The sequence below is a fragment of the Prenolepis imparis genome, unplaced genomic scaffold (assembly GCF_030444845.1).
Source record: "Prenolepis imparis isolate NDT839.2.m4 unplaced genomic scaffold, iyPreImpa1.0 SCAF_2, whole genome shotgun sequence".
NCBI classification, from domain to species: Eukaryota; Metazoa; Arthropoda; class Insecta; order Hymenoptera; family Formicidae; genus Prenolepis; species Prenolepis imparis.
Genome location: NW_028141160.1, coordinates 1,936,645 through 1,957,469, shown reverse-complemented (window position 1 = coordinate 1,957,469; position 20,825 = coordinate 1,936,645). Strand labels below are relative to the sequence as shown.

General features: G+C 50.4%; 2 protein-coding genes across 2 annotated transcripts; both read left to right on the top strand.

Annotated features, from left to right (window-relative positions):
• The first annotated feature begins 4,489 nt into the window (after window positions 1–4,489).
• Window positions 4,490–5,122, top strand: LOC145948928 (uncharacterized). The gene has a single exon (XM_083058511.1). The coding sequence runs from the start codon at window positions 4,490–4,492 to the stop codon at window positions 5,120–5,122; it is 633 nt and encodes a 210-aa protein (XP_082914637.1).
• A 13,251-nt stretch (window positions 5,123–18,373) lies between these two features.
• On the top strand, window positions 18,374–18,997 carry LOC145948926 (uncharacterized). The gene has a single exon (XM_083058507.1). It carries the CDS (start codon window positions 18,374–18,376, stop codon window positions 18,995–18,997), a length of 624 nt encoding a protein of 207 aa, XP_082914633.1.
• Window positions 18,998–20,825: the final 1,828 nt, after the last annotated feature.

Here is a 20,825-nt window from a genome sequence, read left to right as displayed (position 1 = left end):
GGACAGGAGTTCCGCATGTTTTCGGTGTGGAACTCCTGGACACTTGGTGAAAAATTGCGCCGCGGAGCCAAGATGTTTCACATGCGAGATGCTTGGACTTCCCGCGGCGCATTGATTCGGGGGGAGAGGATGCAACCCCAAACCCCGGAGGAGACGGAGGAGAGAGGACAGTGGAGGGAAGCTTGGCGGTAACGCCGGCCCCTTGGTAAAGCCAGCTGATACAGCCAGAGGGGCCAAAGTATCGGCTGAAGAGCCAGCAAAAAAGCCGACTAAGAGGAAGTCTGCGCCGGCTAGTTCGGGATCTAAACCCGTAGATCCCGACTATCGTCCACCCCCAACTACCCGCCGTAAATCGGGTAGGAAAAAAGATCCGTTAACTCGGATGAAGGTTGGGAAATAAACCCACCTCAGAGAGGGGGATGAGTCTTTGGATCAACTCCAAGACAAGTCCGCAGAGATCGCAGAGGTTATAAGTCGGGGGACTTGTAACACCATTGCACGTGATCTCTTGCGAAGAGAGGGGAAGGGCGTGGCCCTCTTCCCCTCCGCTAGGGAGTTTAACTCCCGCGAGTCAGGCGCGGTAACGCGTGGCGCGGACGGCCCTGGATGTATTGTGCAGAACAGTTCCCGGGGCCGTCCTTGTGCGCAGAGTAGGCCACCATCGGGTTTTTATTGGGTCGGGGCAGCCTTAGCCCCAGCCCCACATAACCCACCCTTCTCCCCCGAGAAGGCTGGGTATGCGGATGCGCATTTTCCCGATGTTAAAAAAAAAAGGGGGCTTTGCCCGGAGGGGTTACCCAAGGGGCATTGCCCGGAGGGTGCCATGCGGGTCTGTCGTCGGGGCCGCTCGGACGTTTCCGAGGCGGAGCCTGACGACGAGAGAGGAGCCCCGGGGCTGGGACGGCGAGTAGATATGCCCGGAGATATCCGGGCATCCGGAAGCCTCCGAACTCGCCGTCTCGTGCCCTTCTCGAGCCGCCCGGAAGTATCCCGGATACGGGTCGAGAGGGCGGTGTTCACGGTCGGAAGTTTGGGCCAAGGGAGTCCTAGGACTCCGGAGGCCCCTTATTCCGACCGGTCGCCGGGGCCGCTTGGACATATTCCAAGGCAGGGCCCGGCGACGAGGGAGGTACTTCCGGTTGGTCGGGACCGTTACCCCTTCCGAACCGACCGACCGGAAGAGGCGCTTGCCCATGCGCTGGACTTCGTCCCCCAGCGATGGGCGGCTGGTCGCCACAGCGGGAAAGACCGGGTCGGGGAGCGGCGGCCCGGTCCCAACCGTTCGTGGGGCCCCCCGGGTGGCGCCGCCTGGCAGGGTACCCACATTGTCGGAGGTGTGGGACCCCTGAAACGGTTGCGGGGGCGTCAAAACCCTCGCACCGGTGTAAGGGGCTGGGACCCGGGGGTGGGGGCCCTATGGTCCTCACCCCTTGGATGTATGCTGTCCCCCGGGAGTTACCCGGGCCCCGGCCGGAGATGTGTCCGGTCATGTTTCGGGGCATCTCTGGTCGGGTGGGAGATACGCCGGACAGCGGAGCCCTGCCAGGAAAGTGGGATTATTTAAGATGAACAGTTCCAACAATAAAATAAGCACGGCAAAAAATAACAAGGCTTCAAAAAGGAGCGACGAGAAGGGGATGCAGAATGGGATAACCACCCGGTCATCCAGCAGAGCATCCAACGCGTCAACCATTGACATGGAGCATGCAAGCTCGGAGAAGTCGGGCGGAATGTCCCAAAAGGATTGGCAGATGGCTACGGGGAAAATTCCAGCCAACAGATTGACCCGGATAAGTCCAGCGGGAAGTCTCTCCTCTATACACCTAGGAGAAGAAGAGAAGGGGGAACCTCTTCAAGGAAGTAGCGGCAGTCAAGAGCCGCAGGCCCTCAGAGGCCTAAAAGAAGGAGATCCGAACGACGAGACTCGGACCATATACACCGAGTTGATCACCAGCGGAGAGGAGAGTGACGTCGAGGTCCACGAGATCCCTGAAAAGAGGGGTCGTGGAAGACCGGAAACAACCGGAGGACTCCGGAAAAAGAAGGAAAAGGAGAAGAAGATGCAGGCAGAGGCGGAAGCGAGAAAGGAGAGAGACATACTCGACCTTTAGAGAAGCCGGACACGACTAAGTCGTATAAAGAGTTCCTCGAAGAAATTCGAGACAAGGAGGCAGAATATAGGCATAGGCCTACATCAGACCTGGAAGCGTTAGCGGCCGAACAGGCCACAACGCTATACAAGATAGCCGTGAAGAGTGGTCAAATGAAGGGCACTCTAACAAAAGGGACGAAAGACGCAGCCACGAGTATATGCGCGGCAGCAACCGCTCTGGCCATCAGGGCCCAAAACCCGATAGATACACCAATCGACCAGCAACTGGACGAATTGAGGGCCCAGATGGACAAAATAAGGCACGAGAACAGGAACCTCAAGATTCTTCTAAACAAGTTCAAGAACACAGAGAAGAAGAAGGTTCCTGCAACGGGAGATGGAGAGGACTTCTGGGATAGAAATTCCGGGACTTCGCAACTATCCCTAGACGAAGAAATCCTGGAAGAAACACAGGAAATACCTCTATCGCAGAGGCCGAGGAGGGTGATAAGAAGGACGAGGAGAGAACAGGAGGGATGCGAGGAAGCCCCACTTCCGTCGGAAGACGGGGGGGCCTCCAGGCATCGGGAGGAACCCGGAATCTCACTCCCACAATTAAGTGGGGAGACCCCGGGCCCCTCAAGGAGGGAGGAAGAAGAAGAGGATGTAATAATGGAGGAGGACAGCGAACCCATGGCCACGTGAAACCCCTCACCGATGAATGTCTTGTCGCAAACAGCCGACAAGCCAATGGGCGGGGAAATGGAGCATCAGGAGCGCTTCATGGCCATGCTGGAAGGCGTGATGGAACGCCTACTCGACAAGAGACTAGGCGTCCAAACTAACAACCATGACGCATGGAAGAAGGACAAGCTGAGAGGTATTGACACCTCTCAGATAATTAGACCGGCTCCCCTGATGAAGACCAGGGGATGGGACAAAGGAAAGGATAAGGAGAAGGAAAGAAGGAAAAACCAACGACTGCGACCACGCTCAATCCCCCTGCCAATCCGGGGAAGAGCAGGGTCGCAAAACCCCCAAAGAGGAAGAACGAGAAGGAAAGGGCCCAGGAAACTGCAGCAAGGCAACAACCAAAGGCCACGAAGGAAGGACAGAAACCGCAAAACGCCAGGCTGCAACAACAACAGCAGCAACAACAAACGGCGAAAGCGGCACAACAGAAAGGAAAGGAGGACAAAAATACATGGGCTACGGTAGTTAGTCGCAAAACAGCCCAAAAGGCAAAAAAGGCGACACAAACTACTGCCCAAGGACAGACAACGATGGAGAAGAAGAGGAAGGAACAACCGACCAAACCCAAAATCGAGACAATGGCCAGGAGGGAACCAAAAACGGCGGCAGTGACCGTTACGTGCCCTCCTGGCAAGTATGAGGAGACTATGCGAGAGGCAAGAACAAAAATAAGCCTTGGCTCCCTCGGCATCACAGAGGGAGTCATAATAAGCAGAGCAATAACCGGGGCCCTCATATTTGAGGTCCCCGGCAAGAATGGTAAAGCGCTGGCTGATAAGCTGGCACTAAACCTTAGAAAGGTGTTTGCGGGAAAGGACAGCGTCAGGGTGGATAGACCCACCAAAATGGCGGAGATCCGGCTAAGAGGACTCGAGGAGTCGATCACTCCCCCGGAAATAGCCACATCGATATCACTAGCCGGGGGATGTGAAAAGGAAGAGGTCAAGGTTGGGGACATACAAATGTCCCCAAATGGCATGGGAACGGCATGGGCCAGATGCCCCCTAACCGCGGCGAACAAAATTGCGACTGCGGAAAGGATAAGGATAGGGTGGGCGATAGTTGGGGTACAGCTGCTTGAAAACAGGCCCCTCCAGTGCTATAAATGCCTGGAGGGAGACCACGTCAGGCAACGGTGCCCCAACAAAGAAGACCGCAGCGGGCAGTGCTTTAGGTGCGGCAAGGAGGGACATGAAGCGAGGTCCTGTCGGGAGAAAGTAGAATGTCCAATATGTAAGGACAAAAATCTCCCGGCAGGACACCGCTCTGGAGGAAAATCATGCCCGTCAGTGAGAAAGGGCACAAGAGGGCTGGCTCTCACTACATTAAGTAGAAGAAACCAGCCCATTACACAAGAAGGGCGAGAGAAGGAGAGGAGATCCACAACCTCCTCTTCTTCCACTAGGGCTCTGACGCCCCTCCCGAACGTCGAAAGGAGGAAAGCGGAGGAGGGGGAAAACACCCCCCAAGCAATGGGAGGCGGAAAGAGGAGGAGGCTAAGAGAAAATTTGGAGGAAAAGGACTCCGCTTCCGTAATGGAAGCGGAGGGCGGACAGGACACCGGCTCCGAGGAAGATGACCTGTAGAGTAATACAGGCCAATCTTAACCACTCGGGGCCGGCGCAAGACCTCCTGCTACAATACATGGCGCAGGAGGACTGTGGGCTAGGGATCCTCTCGGAGCCGTACAATGCCCGAGAGGGTCCCAGGTGGGCCGTTAGTTTGGATGGCACGGCGGCCATCACGTGGAGAGGAGCCACAAACTCTTCCCCAATGGCGACGCATACCAGGGGGAAAGGGTTCGTGGCAGTGACCTGGGGGCTCATCGCAGTCATATCTGTCTACCTTTCACCGAGTCTGTCGCGCGAGGAATACGCGCGCAGATTGTGGAGGGTGGGCAGATTGACCAGAAGACTCTCTCCTAGTCCAATCATCGTTGCGGGAGACTTCAACGCTAAATCAGGCGTCTGGGGGTCCCCGCGGCAGGACAGGAGAGGGAGCATGGTTTTGGACTGGGCGGCGGACTTCGGTCTCAATGTGATAAATTCTGGCGCACAGAATACGTGCGTCAGAATGCGAGGGGGTTCAATAGTCGATTTGACTTGGGCGAACCCACTCGCAGCCAGAATCATAAGGGAATGGAGGGTAGCGGCGGAGAGGGAGACACTCTCCGATCACGAGCATATAACCTTCTCCGTTGCTGCCATCCCCGGAGAGACCGCGGCCCGCCGCCAGGACAAGGAGTCCCGTGCCAAGCGATGGGCCCTCAGGAACTAGACGGAGATGCCTTCATGGCATCCATTCAGTGCTCATGACTAAGGAGGGCGCACTGAAAGAATTGGACGACAAGCTCCGCTGGGTCATGGGCACCATGGAGGCTGCGTGCGAAGCCTCCATGCCCAGGACCAAGTTCCGGCCACCAAAGAAAGCCTACTAGTGGTCGGAACAGATAGCGGAGCTACGACAAAGATTGGTCCGAGCCAAAAGACGGGCCAATCGATGCCGCAACCAGGAAGGACACGAAGAGGCATGGGAAGATTATAGGTCCCTCAGGAACGAACTCAGACTGGAGATCAGGGCAGCGAAGGCGAAGTCATGGGGAGAATTGCTCTCCTCTCTAGACAGAGATCCATGGGGGCGCCCCTATAAGCTAGTGCTTGGCAAGCTTAAACAGGTGGCGTCCCCGGTCACAGAGACCATGGATCCGCTCTTCGTCCGACGGGTCATTGATACCCTGTTTCCAACAATGGAGGATGGGTACAATGACCCAATCCCCGAGAGGAATATAGAATGGGACGAGGAGCTGATGCACGTCTCGAGAGGAGAGCTGCCGGATGTCGTCAGGAAAATCAAGAGCGCCAAGGCGCCCGGACCTGACGGCATCCCAGGAAGGACAAGGCGCCTTGCTCACAAGGATCTCCAGGATGATATGAGGGACCTTTATACCTCATGCCTCAGGGAAGGCAAATTCCCCCCAGTATGGAAGGAGGCAAACATAGTCCTCCTTCCGAAAGAGGGCAAACCGCGGAACCAGCCCTCCGCATACCGGCCGATATGCTTTTTAGACGAGGCGGGCAAAGTCCTTGAAAGGATTATTTGCGACCGCCTCGTCTGGCACTTGACCCGGGAGGGCCCGAACCTCAATAATGACCAGTACGGGTTCCGGGTTGGGCGCTCGACAATTGACGCAGTCAAGAGAGTGCGCTCAATCGCGGGATCCGTCATGGAGGAGGGCGGGGTGTTGGTGGCGGTGTCATTGGATATCTCCAATGCCTTTAACACCCTGCCCTGGCGTCGGGTAGGGGTAGCGCTGGAACATCATCGAGTGCCCCCCTACCTGATAGCCATGGTTCGGGATTACTTCCGGGGTAGGAAAGTCTCCTACTACGACCGGGATGCGGAGAGGACGGAACGAAGTATGTCGTGTGGTGTTCCACAGGGATCCGTGTTGGGTCCGCTCCTGTGGAACATCATATACGACGGGGTCCTGCGGACTGCCCTCCCCTCCGGCTGTCATGTCGTCTGCTATGCAGACGACACTTTGATCCTAGCCGGAGGGAGAAACTGGGGGGAAGCAATAGTAAGGGCCAACTTGGCCACGGGGAGGGTGATAAACACCATAAGGACGGTAGGGCTCAAGGTGGCGCCCCATAAAACAGAGGCAGCCTTTTTCCACAACGGAAAACATGGGGCGCCACCAAGAGCCCGAATAAGGGTAATGGACACCCCGATCGAGGTGGGGGCCCACATTAAATACCTGGGACTCCACCTGGACAGTCGGTGGACGTTCGGCGAGCATTTCAGACGAATCTCCCCCAGGGTAGAAAGAGCGGCCATGGCCTTGGGCCGCCTACTACCAAACCTTGGGGGACCGGCAGAAAATGTTCGCCGACTGTACGCTGGTACCGTGCACGCCATGCTCATGTACGGTGCCCCCGTTTGGGCGGAAAAGGTGGGGGCCACTCGGCGCCTGCGTGACGCCTTAAGGAAATTGCAGCGCCGGGCGGCCAACCGCATATGCCGGGGGTACCGGACAGTGAGCTGGACGGCAGTGGGGGTGCTCTCCGGAGTGCCCCCTGCGGAGCTCCTGGCCCGCATGTACTCAGAGGTATACTCCAGGATAAAGGAGTTACAGCAGGCAGGAGTTCTCGTCACCGACGGTATCAGACGTACAGTAAGGGGACAAGCCAGACGAGTCCTCATAGACAGATGGCGGGGCATGCTGGAGGATCCCAGCTTGCCTGGCCAGAGGACCGTCAAGGCTATTAGACCTCATCTCGTTCACTGGCTGGACAGATCCAGAGGAGGGGTGTCCTACAGGATGACCCAGGTATTCACCGGACATGGCTGTTTCGGGGAATACATGGGTCGCATCGGGAAAGAGAAGTCCAGGGTGTGCTGGTTCTGCGATCATGACTGCGATACGGCCCAGCACACCCTGGAGGAGTGCCCAGAATGGGCGGGGGAGAGAGCGGAACTGGCGGCGGTGGTGGGCGGGGACCTGTCCCTGCCCACCCTAGTGGGTGAAATGTTGGGAGACGAAGAGAAGTGGAAGGCGGTCTCCTCCTTCTGCGAAAAAGTCATGTCGCAGAAGGAGGAGACGGAAAGGGAGAGAGAAAAGAGCGGGAGAAGGGGGAGACTTGTTCTCCCCTGAATCCCGGGAGGAGAGGGACGACCCCTCCTGGCTGCCCAGGCGAAGAGGTCGCTGTGGTGGGGGCCGGGGAAGGGTCGGGCCCCGTCCCGCCCTAGATAATACTGGGATGGGATGAGGTCACCGGGGGGAGCGCTGGACGTTTAAGTCTGGCACTCTGCTCCCGGAGACCTCGAGGGAGGGATAAGGGCGGATTCCCACGGCGTAAGTCCTGAGGAGCCGCCCGAACCTCGAGGAGGGCCCTCCGGCTGACGGTCGGATCCGCTGCCCCTTGTGGGGGGCCGCGGCCGAAAGGCGGGGGGCCGGGGCTCGAGCGGGAACACTCGAGCCCCGACCCCGCCCCCCAACACCAACGGGAGGGCGTGACGTGGAGCCGGTGTCCGCTCTGCGTCACAACCGGGTGGTATCCGCACGATGGCGGACGGGGAGATGTCTTGGCCGCAAGGTTAGGGCATCTCCCCGGAGAAGGCTGGGCGGGGGGGGCGTCCGGACGGCATGGGATACCAGCATCCCGAACGCCCCCCAACCAACGCCCGAGAAGGACACCCACTGGGGTTTTAGTGCGGTAACATTCTGTGGCTTATCACGGGGAAAACTTCGGTTCTCCCTGGGATAAGCAGAATGAGTCCCACATAACCCATGTTCTCATCCCGGAGGCATGGGTACCTATAAAAGGTTTCCCCAGCGAATCAAAAAAAAAAGGTGTCTCGGCCTAAAAACCGAGGCATCTCTCCGGGAATGGCTTTGGCGGGGGGAGCGAGGACGACATGGGATACCAGTATCCCTCGCGCCCCCTACCAAACGCCCGAGATGAACACCCGCTGGGGTTTTAGTGCGGTAACATTCTGTGGCCTATCACGGGGAAAACTTCGGTTCTCCCCGGGATAATCAGAATGAGTCCCACATAACCCTTGCTCTCTATCCGAGGAGTAAGGGTACCCATAAAAGGTTTCCCCAGCGCAAAAAAAAAAGGCTTGGTTAATTGGGGTTGGGAAAACCTCATTAGCAACTGGTCATCCGCTAAAAAATAGCTTCTAAATTCCGATTGGAGACAATCGATGCTGAACACGTACTATCCAGCAGTTAGAAGATAGCTGAACTGGTGTGAGCAGAATGAAGTGGACCCGCAAATTCCACAGGTTTATCAGGTAGCACGGTTCCTAGCTTAGCTGCATTTAGAAGAAAAGCTAGCATGGGCCATTTGCCCATTACCTGAAAGACATTCGTCTTAAGGTTTGAAGACCACCCACTTTTTATATAGAACTCCATTTTCCACAAATAAAGAATCCCAATAGTTAAAATAAATCTTAGCCGATATATCCTTTTCAGCAAGACTTTTCCATTCCGATCGTTTTCCATTTTTTTCCAAGAAGAAAAATCGAAACTTTAAGATCTTTCAATTGTTCCGCCCGCCATTCTTGATGATTAACAGCATCAAATGTGATTCTGCTAACTAAATTTTCTTCCTTTGCTACAACTTTAGCACAATAGTTACAGGAATTCTCTGCACAAGGGCGTCTTGATAAGCCATCAGCATTCTTATGTACTTTGCCTTTCCGATAAACCACTTCAAATCATATTGCTGCAGCCGTTCCAACCATCGTGCCAACTGTCCCTCTAAATCTCTGAAAGACATTAACCAACGTAATGAGATGTGATCGGTTCGTATAAGAAAGGACTATGCCCAGTTTGGGCCCCTCGTGAACAGTCATGAGTCATATATTAATCGATAGGGAGACACTCACGATGTACGAAACGAAGAGTTTTAATTGCCTCATTGAAGTCTGGTGAGCGCTTGTTCATCTTCCCCCCCAGGGCGAACTCCAGAGACATCGCCGTCACAAGAACAAAATCCGAGTTTCTCTGGCATGACGGCATAGATCGCGTCCAGGGACTTAGTCCGAATTAATGAACTGTACCAAATACATTCTAGACATATTATTTCAATGTCTTTGGTACAATTCGTTACCGCCATCACCGCAGGGAAGTGCCCTGGACGCAGAGAAATCGGACAAGACCAGTGGTACATGGTCATAATAGCGAACTTTGAATAGTTCTAGGACTCAGGGGACTCATTACAAGGTTCTGCCCATGAAAACTTTTAATCTTCCTATGATGCCCTACAATTTTAGCCATGTCTCATTGTTGTTCACTGGGGACCCAAAATCCATCTATAACTGGGCATAGTCTTTTCTGACCATATAAATAATGATGAAAAAATTTGACTGCATCGACTATTGCTAAAAATTCCCGTCGCGTTACATAATAGTTCCTCTCCGCTTTATTAAAAATCCTATTGTAATATGCTATAGCCTAGTCTACAATGGCAGTAAGCAGTATAGAGTAAGCAGTAAGCAGTAAGCAGTATGAAATGGGAATTGCCCATTTCGTTACTCCCGGTCTTTACATCCACTAAAAACAGTATACAATGGCAATAACAAGGCTGTAGGAATAGAGAGTATACTGTTTTTAGTGGATGTAAAGACCGGGAGTAACGAAATGGGCAATTCCCATTTCATACTGCTTACTGCTTACTGCTTACTCTATACTGCTTACTGCCATTGTAGACTAGGCTTATGACGTTTTCTAATCCCTTGAATTTGTGATAAAACCGCACTGATTCCATGATTGGATGCATCAGTGTCAAGAATAAATTCTCCTTTCTCTAAGGGAAAGGATAAAATTGGAGAACAAATTAATTCCCGCTTCAAGGTTTCAAATACACTTTGACAACGTTCATCCCAATTAAATTTAGAATTATTTTCCGTCAAAACATAAAGTAGCTTTGCTAAAAGAGAGAACCCTTTCACGATAATAGGAGCAAAATCCTGAAAAACTTTAAATCTGTCTCTTAGTCTTTGGGATTGGCCAATTTTCCACTGCGGATAACTTCTCCGAATCCGTAGTAATACCTTCTTCTGAAATAATATGCCCCAAATATTTTACTTTTGTATCTAATAAATTACACTTCTTTGGATTCACTTTTAAACCTGCCCCTCGAAGTCGAAGAAAAACTTTTCCCAAATTCTTCATAATTAAAAAAAATGTTTTCCCCAAAATAATTACATCGTCTAAATAAACCAAACATATTTTTAATAAATTTTCTCGCAGAACTTTTTCCATCAATCTTTCAAAAGTCGCTGGCGCATTGCATAACCCGAAAGGCATAACCGTAAATTGCCATAAACCATTACCAATCAAAAAAGCTGTTTTCTCTTTATCCTGAGAACAAACTTTAACTTGCCAATAACTACTCTTTAAATCTAAAGTCGAAAACCATGAATTCCCTGAAAGTCGATCAAGAATATCAGTTATTCTAGGGAGCGGATAAGAATCTTTTACCGTTACCGCATTTAATTTTCTATAATCCACACAAAAACGAATTGAACCATCTTTCTTTTTAACTAATACTGCAGGAGAAACCCATGGACTATGTGACTCTTCAATAATCCCTTGACTCTTCATTTCTTCAATTATTTTATCCACTTCTTTTCTCATATGAATAGGAATTCTACGAGGAATTTGTTTTATAGGATTTGATTCTATTAAATTTATTTTATGTTCCATCTCATCGCAACTTTCCGCCACAATTTCTTCCGAGAAAACATCCTGAAATTCCTCAAGAAATTCTATAAAATCCTTCCTTTGTATTTCATCTAAATTGAAACTATTTTTCTCTTATAAATCTTTTAATTTAAGAGGTTAATAAAACCTTTGCTTCATAATCTCCAACACAAACACATTCTAATTCTTTGAAATCTTTTTGTTCTGAATCATTTTCGAAAACTGAATTGAATATCTCTTCTAATCCTACTTTTAAGAGAAAATCGACCCCTAATAAAAATTCGTCCTTAATGTCTGCTACAAAAACTAACATTTCTTCTGAAAATTTTCCAATATTAATCCTAACCTTCACCTTAGACTTAATAGGAACTCTCTTTCCTGTGGGATATTTTAGAAAATTATTTTCTACTAACATTCTCTGATAAGATTTATATATTATTTTCTTATTAATAATTGAAATATCCGAGCCCGTATCAATTTTAAATTTATAAGTTTTTCCATCAATTTTCCCTATATAATTAAAATAATTATTACTTTCTCTAATTCGACTAATTTGATAACTTTTAACATTTACTCCCGGACCATTTTTAAAACAAGTCGAACTCGCCCCGTTAAATCCGACCTTTTTGGTTTTTCTTTTTTTTTATCTAAATTTTTCGGACATTCCGAACGATAATGTCTGTAAGCCCCACATTGCCAACACTCTATTTTGTTTTTAAATTCTTTATTTATTTTCCCTAGAATTTTCTCACCCTTATCAGCTTCTTTTGAATTCTTCCCACTGAAATTTTTGTTATTCCGTTTTGAGCTATTCCCACTATTCTGATCTTTCTTTTTCTGAAAACTATTTTCACTATTATCACTTTTATAGCCATAGCCCTTTCAATTGCTATTTTTAATGATATTATTCCCTCTAACTGCAAAGTTCTTTAAATAAATCCGTCACTGATCGCATTAATAAATTGCGCGCACGCTATCTTTTCACGAATTTCCTCTGCGCATTCAGGATAAGCTAATTGAGCCAATCGCTCAACATCACCTCCCAAAGTAGTTATTTCCTCTCCGAATTTCTGTCAACAATTTGTAAATTGCGTATAATAAGTTCCCGAGAGATGCCCCTCTCCAAAACGCAACTCTAACTTTAATTTTAAATCTTCAAATTTCAATTTTTCTAATTCTTTTATGCAATCTAAGACCGATCGCGCTTTTCCCCTTAAACTTGACGCTAACGCGACCGTTTTAAGCTCTTCTGACCAACCGTTCGTTCGCGTAATTAATTCAAACTGAGTGAAAAATTCGCTCAACGAACCCATCCCGTCATATGTATCTAGTTTTAATTTAAATCCTAAATTATTAATATTCGTGGACGCACTCCATACATTTCGCAACGGGATTTACGATTTACACGTTCGCTTTCTGAATTCGCATTATTATTAGAGCGACTTATCTGGGTGATTTCCTGCTCCAATCGGTGCAATGTCTCGTCCCTCTGACGAAGTTCCTGTTGCATTTGTTCACGCTCCATTTTCTGTTCTTCTCGTAATTATCCTAGCTCTTGCAGAATAGCCCGCAGTGAATCTGTCTCAGCTGTCATCGCTGGAGTTTGCGATCGCGTTCTCCTCGGAGAGTGTACTGTCGCCATCCTGCTATTCGTTTCCTTGTCGCAGATCCCGGACGAGCCCCCAAAATGTAATGTCCTTCGGTGGATTGCGAGAAGTCTCGAACCACTCGCCAAAGGTTTTCGCACACTCACACTCGCGCCGCGGAAAAGCTCGCAAAGTAAACGTAAGAATTTTATTAGAATAACAACGTAAACGAATTCAATATAACACAGAATTAAGATGTGCATAAATATATTCGGATTTCAGGAAACGATCACGCAGTCCAACAGCTGTCAGACCAACACCGTCATCTCAACAACAACACCAGTCTTCCTAGCAACGCGCTCAGAGACGATCTTCCTTTCACAGATGACGGATGACGAATGTAACGGGTCGTAAAACATAACGCAGGACGTTACAAAATATATGTATATATTGTTGCGTCCACGAGTCGACTCTGCAATATCTCGCAGACACGCCGCGTCTCACACTCACGCTCACTCGCGCCCGAAATAAATACGCTCTCGTAGAGAACGAAAGAACTTTAATAGTAAAATAATGTAACACAGAACAAGATAACAGTACAATAATATGTACATATGAAGATAGTATCAGCTGTCGGAGGACACGTCCTCACGGCACGACAGCTCGGAACCGAATCTGTCATGGCGCCGAGAAACAATCTCGCACTGATTGTTAATATCAGCTTCCTTGACAACGATCTCCCGGAAACGCTCAAAGGGGTGATACCCACGGACGCAACACTCTCCCTCGTGGAGCACGGCCTTGTCGTGGCGAGGGAGCTCACCCAATCCGCTGGAGGATTGGGTGCCAACAGTGCTCCGTACTAAGTTACTTAATACAAACACTCCCCGGACTCTGGTGAGTTACATCTTTGGGGTCCGGGGTGAGTGGGTGTCCCACTCCTGCGGCTCTGCTGTGGGGTATTCTCTTCGGGGATTCTGGGGGGTGGTTCTGGGGTTTTTACTTCGGGGTTGCCCTTCGGGGCGTTCGGGGTGGGTGCTTTGCGGCAGGGGCCGCGGGGTTAGAATGGTGAGCAGCCATGCAGGGTTGCGACGGCCGGCGGGGTGATACACCCGAAGATATCCGGGTGTCCGGAGTTACCCGGACCCGCCGTGCTGGACCCCTTCCGGGCCACTCCGACGTATTCGGAGCTCGGGCCAAGAGGGATGGTGAGTTGCTCTCTGGTCGGAGGGCTTCGGCCCTCGTCCCAGAGTACCGAGGACGGCCGCCAGGGCCGCTCGAACGTATTTCGTGGTCTGGGCCCGGCGGCGAGAGAAGTATACTGCTGGGTGACCGTGACCGCTTCCCCTTCCGAAGCGGTCACCCAGCAGAGGCACTTGCCCTCTCGTCTGAAAGTGATTACCGGACGGAGGGTGTGCTGGTCGCCACGGCGGGCAAGACTGTGCCGGGGAGCGGTGATCCAGTCTCAACCGTCCGTGGGGGCCCCCCTGGGTGGCGCCACCCGTGGCGGTACCCCCGTTGTCGGAGGCGGGGGTCCCTGGAAAGCCCGTGGAGGCGTCAAAATCTCCACGTGGTGAGTAAGGGGCCGGAGTCAGTGCCGGGGTCTGGAAGTTTCCGCCCGGCCAAAGACATATGCCGACCCCCCGGGAGTTCTCGGGGCCCTGAGGGATGTGGCCGGTCATGTTTCGGAGCATCCCCCGGCCGGAGGGTGTACCCGGTCGGCGGAGCCGCCACGGGGAATGGGAATCTTTAAGATGAGTCAGAAGAATTCAAGAATCCCAAAAAATAAAAGAGAAGAAGAAGATGCTGAGTCCTGCAACGAGGCAAGGGATAGATCGCCGATAAAAGCGTCTGAGGACACTACAGGCGGCAGAAGGCTGCGAAGCGACAGCCTAGAGTCCCGAAAGGGAAGAGAGGGTATTAATAGCCGCACTCTTATAGGGGACAAAATCCCTATAGTAGCCCTGGAAGATATCAGGGTTAAGATGAGTCCCGCTAGTAGCACATCCTCAATCACCAGAGAGTGTGCTAAGGAAGACGTCGAAAACAAGACCAAGGAGATGACTCAAGCCGCTAAGAAGAGGAGAGGTCAGCTAGATGAGGAAACCGACACAGTGGACGTGGAAGCGAATACCAGCACAGTCGACATAGACGAATCAATAGACCACGAGGAAAGAGAAGCTGACCTGCTGAAAAGGAGCGATGGCGTTAAAAAGGACACACGAGGTAGGAAAACCACTACAGATGCGTACCATATAAAACTGAAGAAGGAGGAAGACAAACGTCAGGAAGAAGAGGCAAGGAAAGAGAAATTTATTCTCAATCCCAATGCCAAATCGGACAACTCAGGAAGCTATACCAGGTTCCTGAAAATGATGCGAGGCATGCAGAAGGAACTGTCGCTAACGTCAGTGGCCGACATAGGAGCAAGAGCTACGGAAGCGGCCACTGGAATATTCAAAGTTGCCGACAGATCTAAGCAACTGAAGGTCACCTTCGAAGGACAGATCAAGGAAGCAGCGGCACTAATGAGTGCGGCTACCATCGTGCTGGCACTCAAAGTGCAACAGGACAAAAGTGCTGCAGGAATCGAAGAGCGATTCAACGAGATGAGTAAGGAGATGGCAGTACTCAGAGAGGAAAACACCAAGCTGAGACGAGCATTGGAGGTCATGCGGAAGAGAATGAAGGAGAACGAGAGGAACAGGGACAGATCAAGGAGTGCAACCTCGTCCGAGGGATGGGGAAACGTCTCGTGGAGGAATGCGTCCGTAACCCCGCTGCCGTCTAGCGACGGGGAGGCCACGGACGCGGAAAAGAAAGCCCCACCTTCACCAAGAGGTGAGGGGGCTTCCAAAGAAAGGAGGGAAAGAAAGAGGAGAACCAGGGGAACCCCGATTCCACTAACAAATGGGGGGCTCCCCCCGCCGAGGAAAGGATGCAGGACATAGACGTGGAGATGGAAGAAACTCCAACAGCCCCTGTCCCGTCTTTGGATAATCTGACGGGATTTCCAATGCTCAACCTGAGAAGCGACAAAACAAAGTCGCAAAGTCAAAGCCACCAGGAGGAGACAGAAAGGAGAGATACGGATAGGAGAATCGAGGAGACAATCACTAGGATCCTCGACGAAAAAATTTCCCCTCTAATTGAAAGACTACCGGGACGACAACGAATAAGGGGGACACAGCCGATAATAGTAGAACAGGCTCCTCCCCTTCCCCAGGGCACAGTATATACAGTAGCGCAACTTACTGAAATTTATGATGCCCAAAATGGAGTGCGCATGCGCGAAGTCAGCGAGTAAATACAGTACCGCCATCTGAACTTTTATCTCACTTTCTCTTTCTTTGTTCACGCTCTCTCTCGCTCATTCTCTTAGCATTTAAATGGTCGTGAAAACATGTTTTTATTGACAAGTTTGAGTGCAGAGTAATTTCAAATAGTAAGAAAGTGATTACAAAGTAGTCTTGTGTCACAGCTTGTGTAGTGAAAATGAAGTGCGAGTGAAATTAGTGGAAAAAAAAGTGGAAAGCTGATTGAAGCATATTATCCTTAGAGGAAATGGTTAACCTATATATATTTATATAGATTTTTTTTATTTTCTCGTAGGAAGCACATTGATCTTAGCTTTGTGTTTCAGATATATTGCTAGGGCGTTTTTAAATATTAAAAAATAAATAATTTATATTTACAATATTTTAAATTGTACTTAAATTTATTTTAATTTATTTAATGTATCCTTATACTCAAAATTAACCTTAATAATCAAAATGTTTGTATTAATTTGGATTTACAATGTTAATAGATTAATTAATAAATTGGAAATTTTTTATTAGTTGTAATTTACTTGTAATTTAATGTACGTATTTTTATATTTTTATTGTAAAATAAAATATTCATAATAATAAAATATATTTATTACATTCATTCATTATATTTATTTATATAATATTCATATTCAATTTAATATTTATTCATTTATTATTTATTCATAATAATTAAATATTCCAATATTTATTATAAAATACGGTATATTTTATTGAAAAATATATATTTATTTTATTTAATAAATTGCATTAGAATGTTTTCAAAAATTTCATTATTAAATTATTAAATATAATTAAAAATATGTACATATACAAAAAAGAGAAAAAATAAAGCGAGGGAGGAAGAGTGTGAAAAAAGTTTAGATGGCGGTACTGCATGTACTCGCTGACTTGGCGCATGCGCACTCCATTTTGAGCATCATATACATCAAAGGTGCCGACACAGAGTTGCGCTACTGTATATACTGTGCCCAGGGGTCGAAAAGTCATGGTGGGCCACCCGCAAACCAGATCGCGAGACAAGGCCAGAAGAAGGATAAGAGCAAGGCCATCGCTCCAACCGCTCCATCCGCTCCGACCACACTGAATCCACCTGCGAGAGCAAGGAATATCAAGAGAGTCGTCGCCAAGCAGGAAAATAGGAAGGAGGAGAAGAAAGGAAAGGAGGAAGACTGGGTAAAGGTTGTTAAAAAGAAGAGCGCAAAACCAAGAACCCAGGAAAAAAGCCTAAAGAGAAGCAGGCGAGCTTTAAAGGGCAAACCTACCAGATGATAAAGGGGGGAGGACACACCTAAAAAGAAACGGGATAGGAAAGTTCCAAAGACCGCGGCAGTAATAATAACCTGCCCGGTCGGAAAGTATGAAGAAACGATCAGGGAAGCGAAGCAAAAGATTCAGCTCAAAGATCTAGGGCTGGAGAACGTGCACATAAGCAGATCACGAGGGCTCTCAAATTTGAGATACCCCCTACACCTGCTGCAAAGGACAAGGACAGCAAAGGTATCAAGTCCAGTGCCGAAATAGCAGACCTGCTGGCGCTAAAACTAAGAGAGGCGCTAGCAGGTAAAGAGGGAATCAGGGTCGATAGACCAATGAAAATGGCCGAGGTTAGGGTAAAAGACCTTGACGAATCGGTAACGGCAGAGGAGGTTGTAGAATCAATCGCAAGGGCAGGACTCTGTAATAAAGAAGATGTAAAGGTGAGAGAATTACGAGTCACACCCAGTGGGATGCGTACAGCATGGGCCCGCTGCCCCCTGACGGCGGCCAAAACCATCGGCGAGACGGGTAGAATCACCGTGGGCTGGGCGAGGTCAAGGGTGGACATCTTGGAGACAAGACCCCTCCAATGCTTTAAATGCTTGGAGGGGGGACATGTTAGGGATAGATGTCCAAACAATAAATACCGCAGCCTCCGGTGCTACCGATGTGGAACAGAGGGTCACATGGCGAAGACATGTGATGCTGAAATTAAGTGCCCGGTGTGCACGGACAAAGGACTTCCCGCTAATCATAGAGCGGGAAGTAGGCGGTGCACACCGGTGCAAAAAGGAGTAAAGGGGAAACAAATCGCTCCGCAACCCAAGCGGAGCGAGGCTCCTCCCAAACCCCAAGAGGAAAGGAAAAAGAACAATGAGAAAGACGTAGGAAAAGAGAAGGAAAAAGCGAAGCCTGTCATCACCTCAATGACGGTAATAAGGCAGAGCAGCCAGATCCCAATAAGAAGAGGACAGAAGGCAAAGGAAAGAGACACAGGAGTAGGAAGTACAGAAGAATGTAAGGAGAAGAAAGGTGAGGCGATCACATCAGGAAAAAGGAGAAAACTCCGTGAACAAAGCACGGAAGACGATCCGAACGAGATGGAGGTCGCCAAGGAGGACAGCAACAAATGCAAGCCATGAGTTGCAAAGTAATCCAGGCCAATATTAACCACTCCGGCGGGGCGCAAGATTTACTCTTACATCGCCTCGCGGAGAGTGGAGGAGGCCTTGCGATCGTCGCGGAGCCGTATAGAGTGCCCGACGGAAACCCAAATTGGGTACAAAGCACCGACGGCACCGCGGCGATCGTACGGAGGAACGTTACAGACTCCCCCCTAATTACAAAGCGCGACACAGGGGAGGGATTTGTAACGATAGAATGGGGGCCCATCGTCGTCGCGTGTATTTACGCGTCTCCGAACCGCAGCCCCAGGGAGTTCGAAGAGCAGCTCAGCTCCCTGGGTGATTGTATGAGAAGACACCATCCGAGGCCTATCATCGTCGCGGGGGACTTTAATGCTAAGTCGGAAGTATGGGGTTCCCCGCGAACAGATAGGAGAGGCAAGATGACGCTGGACTGGGCGGCGGAGCTGGGACTCTCAATAGTCAACGTGGAGAGGACCAGCACATGCGTCCGGACGCAGGGGGAGTCCATAGTCGATTTGACTTGGGCTAATCCCTCTGCCGAAGGGCGCATAAGGAAATGGAGGGTGGCGGCTGGCGTGGAGAGTCTATCAGACCATCGTTACTATAACCGATAAATTTTCATTCGGTTTAATTATTATCGTTATTTCGCGGAACTTCCCTCGGCACGATCTCTCGGTGCATTCGGGTGCTCGGGCGTGCGGGTTAAATTACTAAAGTCTATCTGACCGGAATGGGCGCCAGGCACGGGAGCCGTGCCGCTACTCCCTGAGACTCCGCGACGCGGTCGCCGCGTCCGTCTCGAATCCGGCACGCCCGATTCAATACCCGCTAAGAGATCGCGACGATCCAAGGCGCGGCAGCTCGGCCGACAGCAGGGGTTCGGATTGCGACAGCGTAGGAAGGAGAAGAACGGGGCGATTCAGATGGGTTTTCATGAGTATATTTGCTTAAATCAGAGAACGTAGTAAATAAAAAAAAGCGTATTAACGACAGAGTACTAATAACAAAAAAAACGAACAAATAAATTCAATATATCGTATGACGACACGGACACTCGGTCGACAGCGGAGACCGGTGAATATAATTTTACAGAATAACCGGATCCGAGTTGCATCGGAATTTTCGCATACGGAAGTCGTCGTATTAGAACTATGCGGAAGTCGCTCGCGCCGCCCGAAATTCGATACTATAAACGTACGGTCACGCGCCGGGACATTAATGTACCCGCGCCGCGCACGTGATCCGCTCCTTCGGTTACTCGCGTGAGTATCGAATCCGGGACTTCTCGCTCGCGCCGATTACTACCGAACTGAGGTTCAGGCCCCTCTCGTATACCGCCCTTCGCTCATTAGAAATTAACGGCAACAAAATATCCGCGCTAAATACGACGTTACGAGCTCACCGATCTTATTAATTATACCCGACAGATAACGAGAACATATACTCGCGATACACAAACGACTCAGACCAAATTTTCCGTCGCCGAGCTCGGACTGTGGGCTCGCCGAAAAGAGAGAGATTTTCGCGTAATAAGGGGTTCGAGCGAGTCGTCCTCCGGTGGCCGTCACACAAGACCTCCCGAGAATCTATGACGTGGCGTCGGCCGCCATTTCGGCAATTATTTCGGCAACTACTTTAACTCGGCTCTATTTCGCCGGTGCGACTCGCTCGAACAATCTACCTTCTACATGGGTCGGGGATGGCGACGACGTCTCACCAGCTTCGTCCTTCGCAACGTCACTCTCGCTTCTTTCTCTTTCTGCGCTTCGCTCTTTTCGCCGTCAGGACCTCTACTCACTCGCGCGTCTTGCCCGACAGTGACGAGTGGAAGTCTCGCCGGAGACACGCTGGCGCCGTATCGCCGAACTAAGCCGCTCGGGGCGCTTCCGTAATCAGGGCCGTGAGGCGGCCCGGAGGATCCCCGCGGTCGTTGTGGCGGCTCATCGCTTCCGCGCTCTTTTCTTTCCGGACGTTCCTCCATTCCCGTAGGATAGGGGCGGGAAAATCTGGCGGCAGCTTACGGGGGGCCCGATTCCGACCGCCTCGGACACCGGATGTCGTCCGCCGCGAGTCCTCAATCGATCGTGGATCGCATCCGGGTCCGGGCGCCGGGCATGCCATCGGGTCCCTTGCCGTAACTCCGTGGCGGGGCTCCTGCGCACTTCTCGCGCGGAGTGGCCTTCCCCTTTTCCTCAGCTCTCGATCCCTAGGGAAGAGGAGATGGATATTAATTTTACGCGGCATCTACTGTCCCGAAAAGTATTTACAGTCGTAATATTTCAATCGCGGTCTCACCGAGCGTGTTCCGTAAGGCGTGGCCTCCCCTCGTCCTGTTCCTTCCTTTTGCCGCTTTTTCGTCCGGATGAGATGTCGTCGCTTCTCCCTCGACCTTCGCTAATTTCGCCAACCGCTGCCGCAGCAATCGCAACAGCTACGGCAGCA

Bases quoted from the DNA above. Each gene is read 5' to 3' on its own strand.
- LOC145948928 (XM_083058511.1), top strand. From the start codon at position 4,490: ATGGCGCAGGAGGACTGTGGGCTAGGGATCCTCTCGGAGCCGTACAAT.
- LOC145948926 (XM_083058507.1), top strand. From the start codon at position 18,374: ATGAGTTGCAAAGTAATCCAGGCCAATATTAACCACTCCGGCGGGGCG.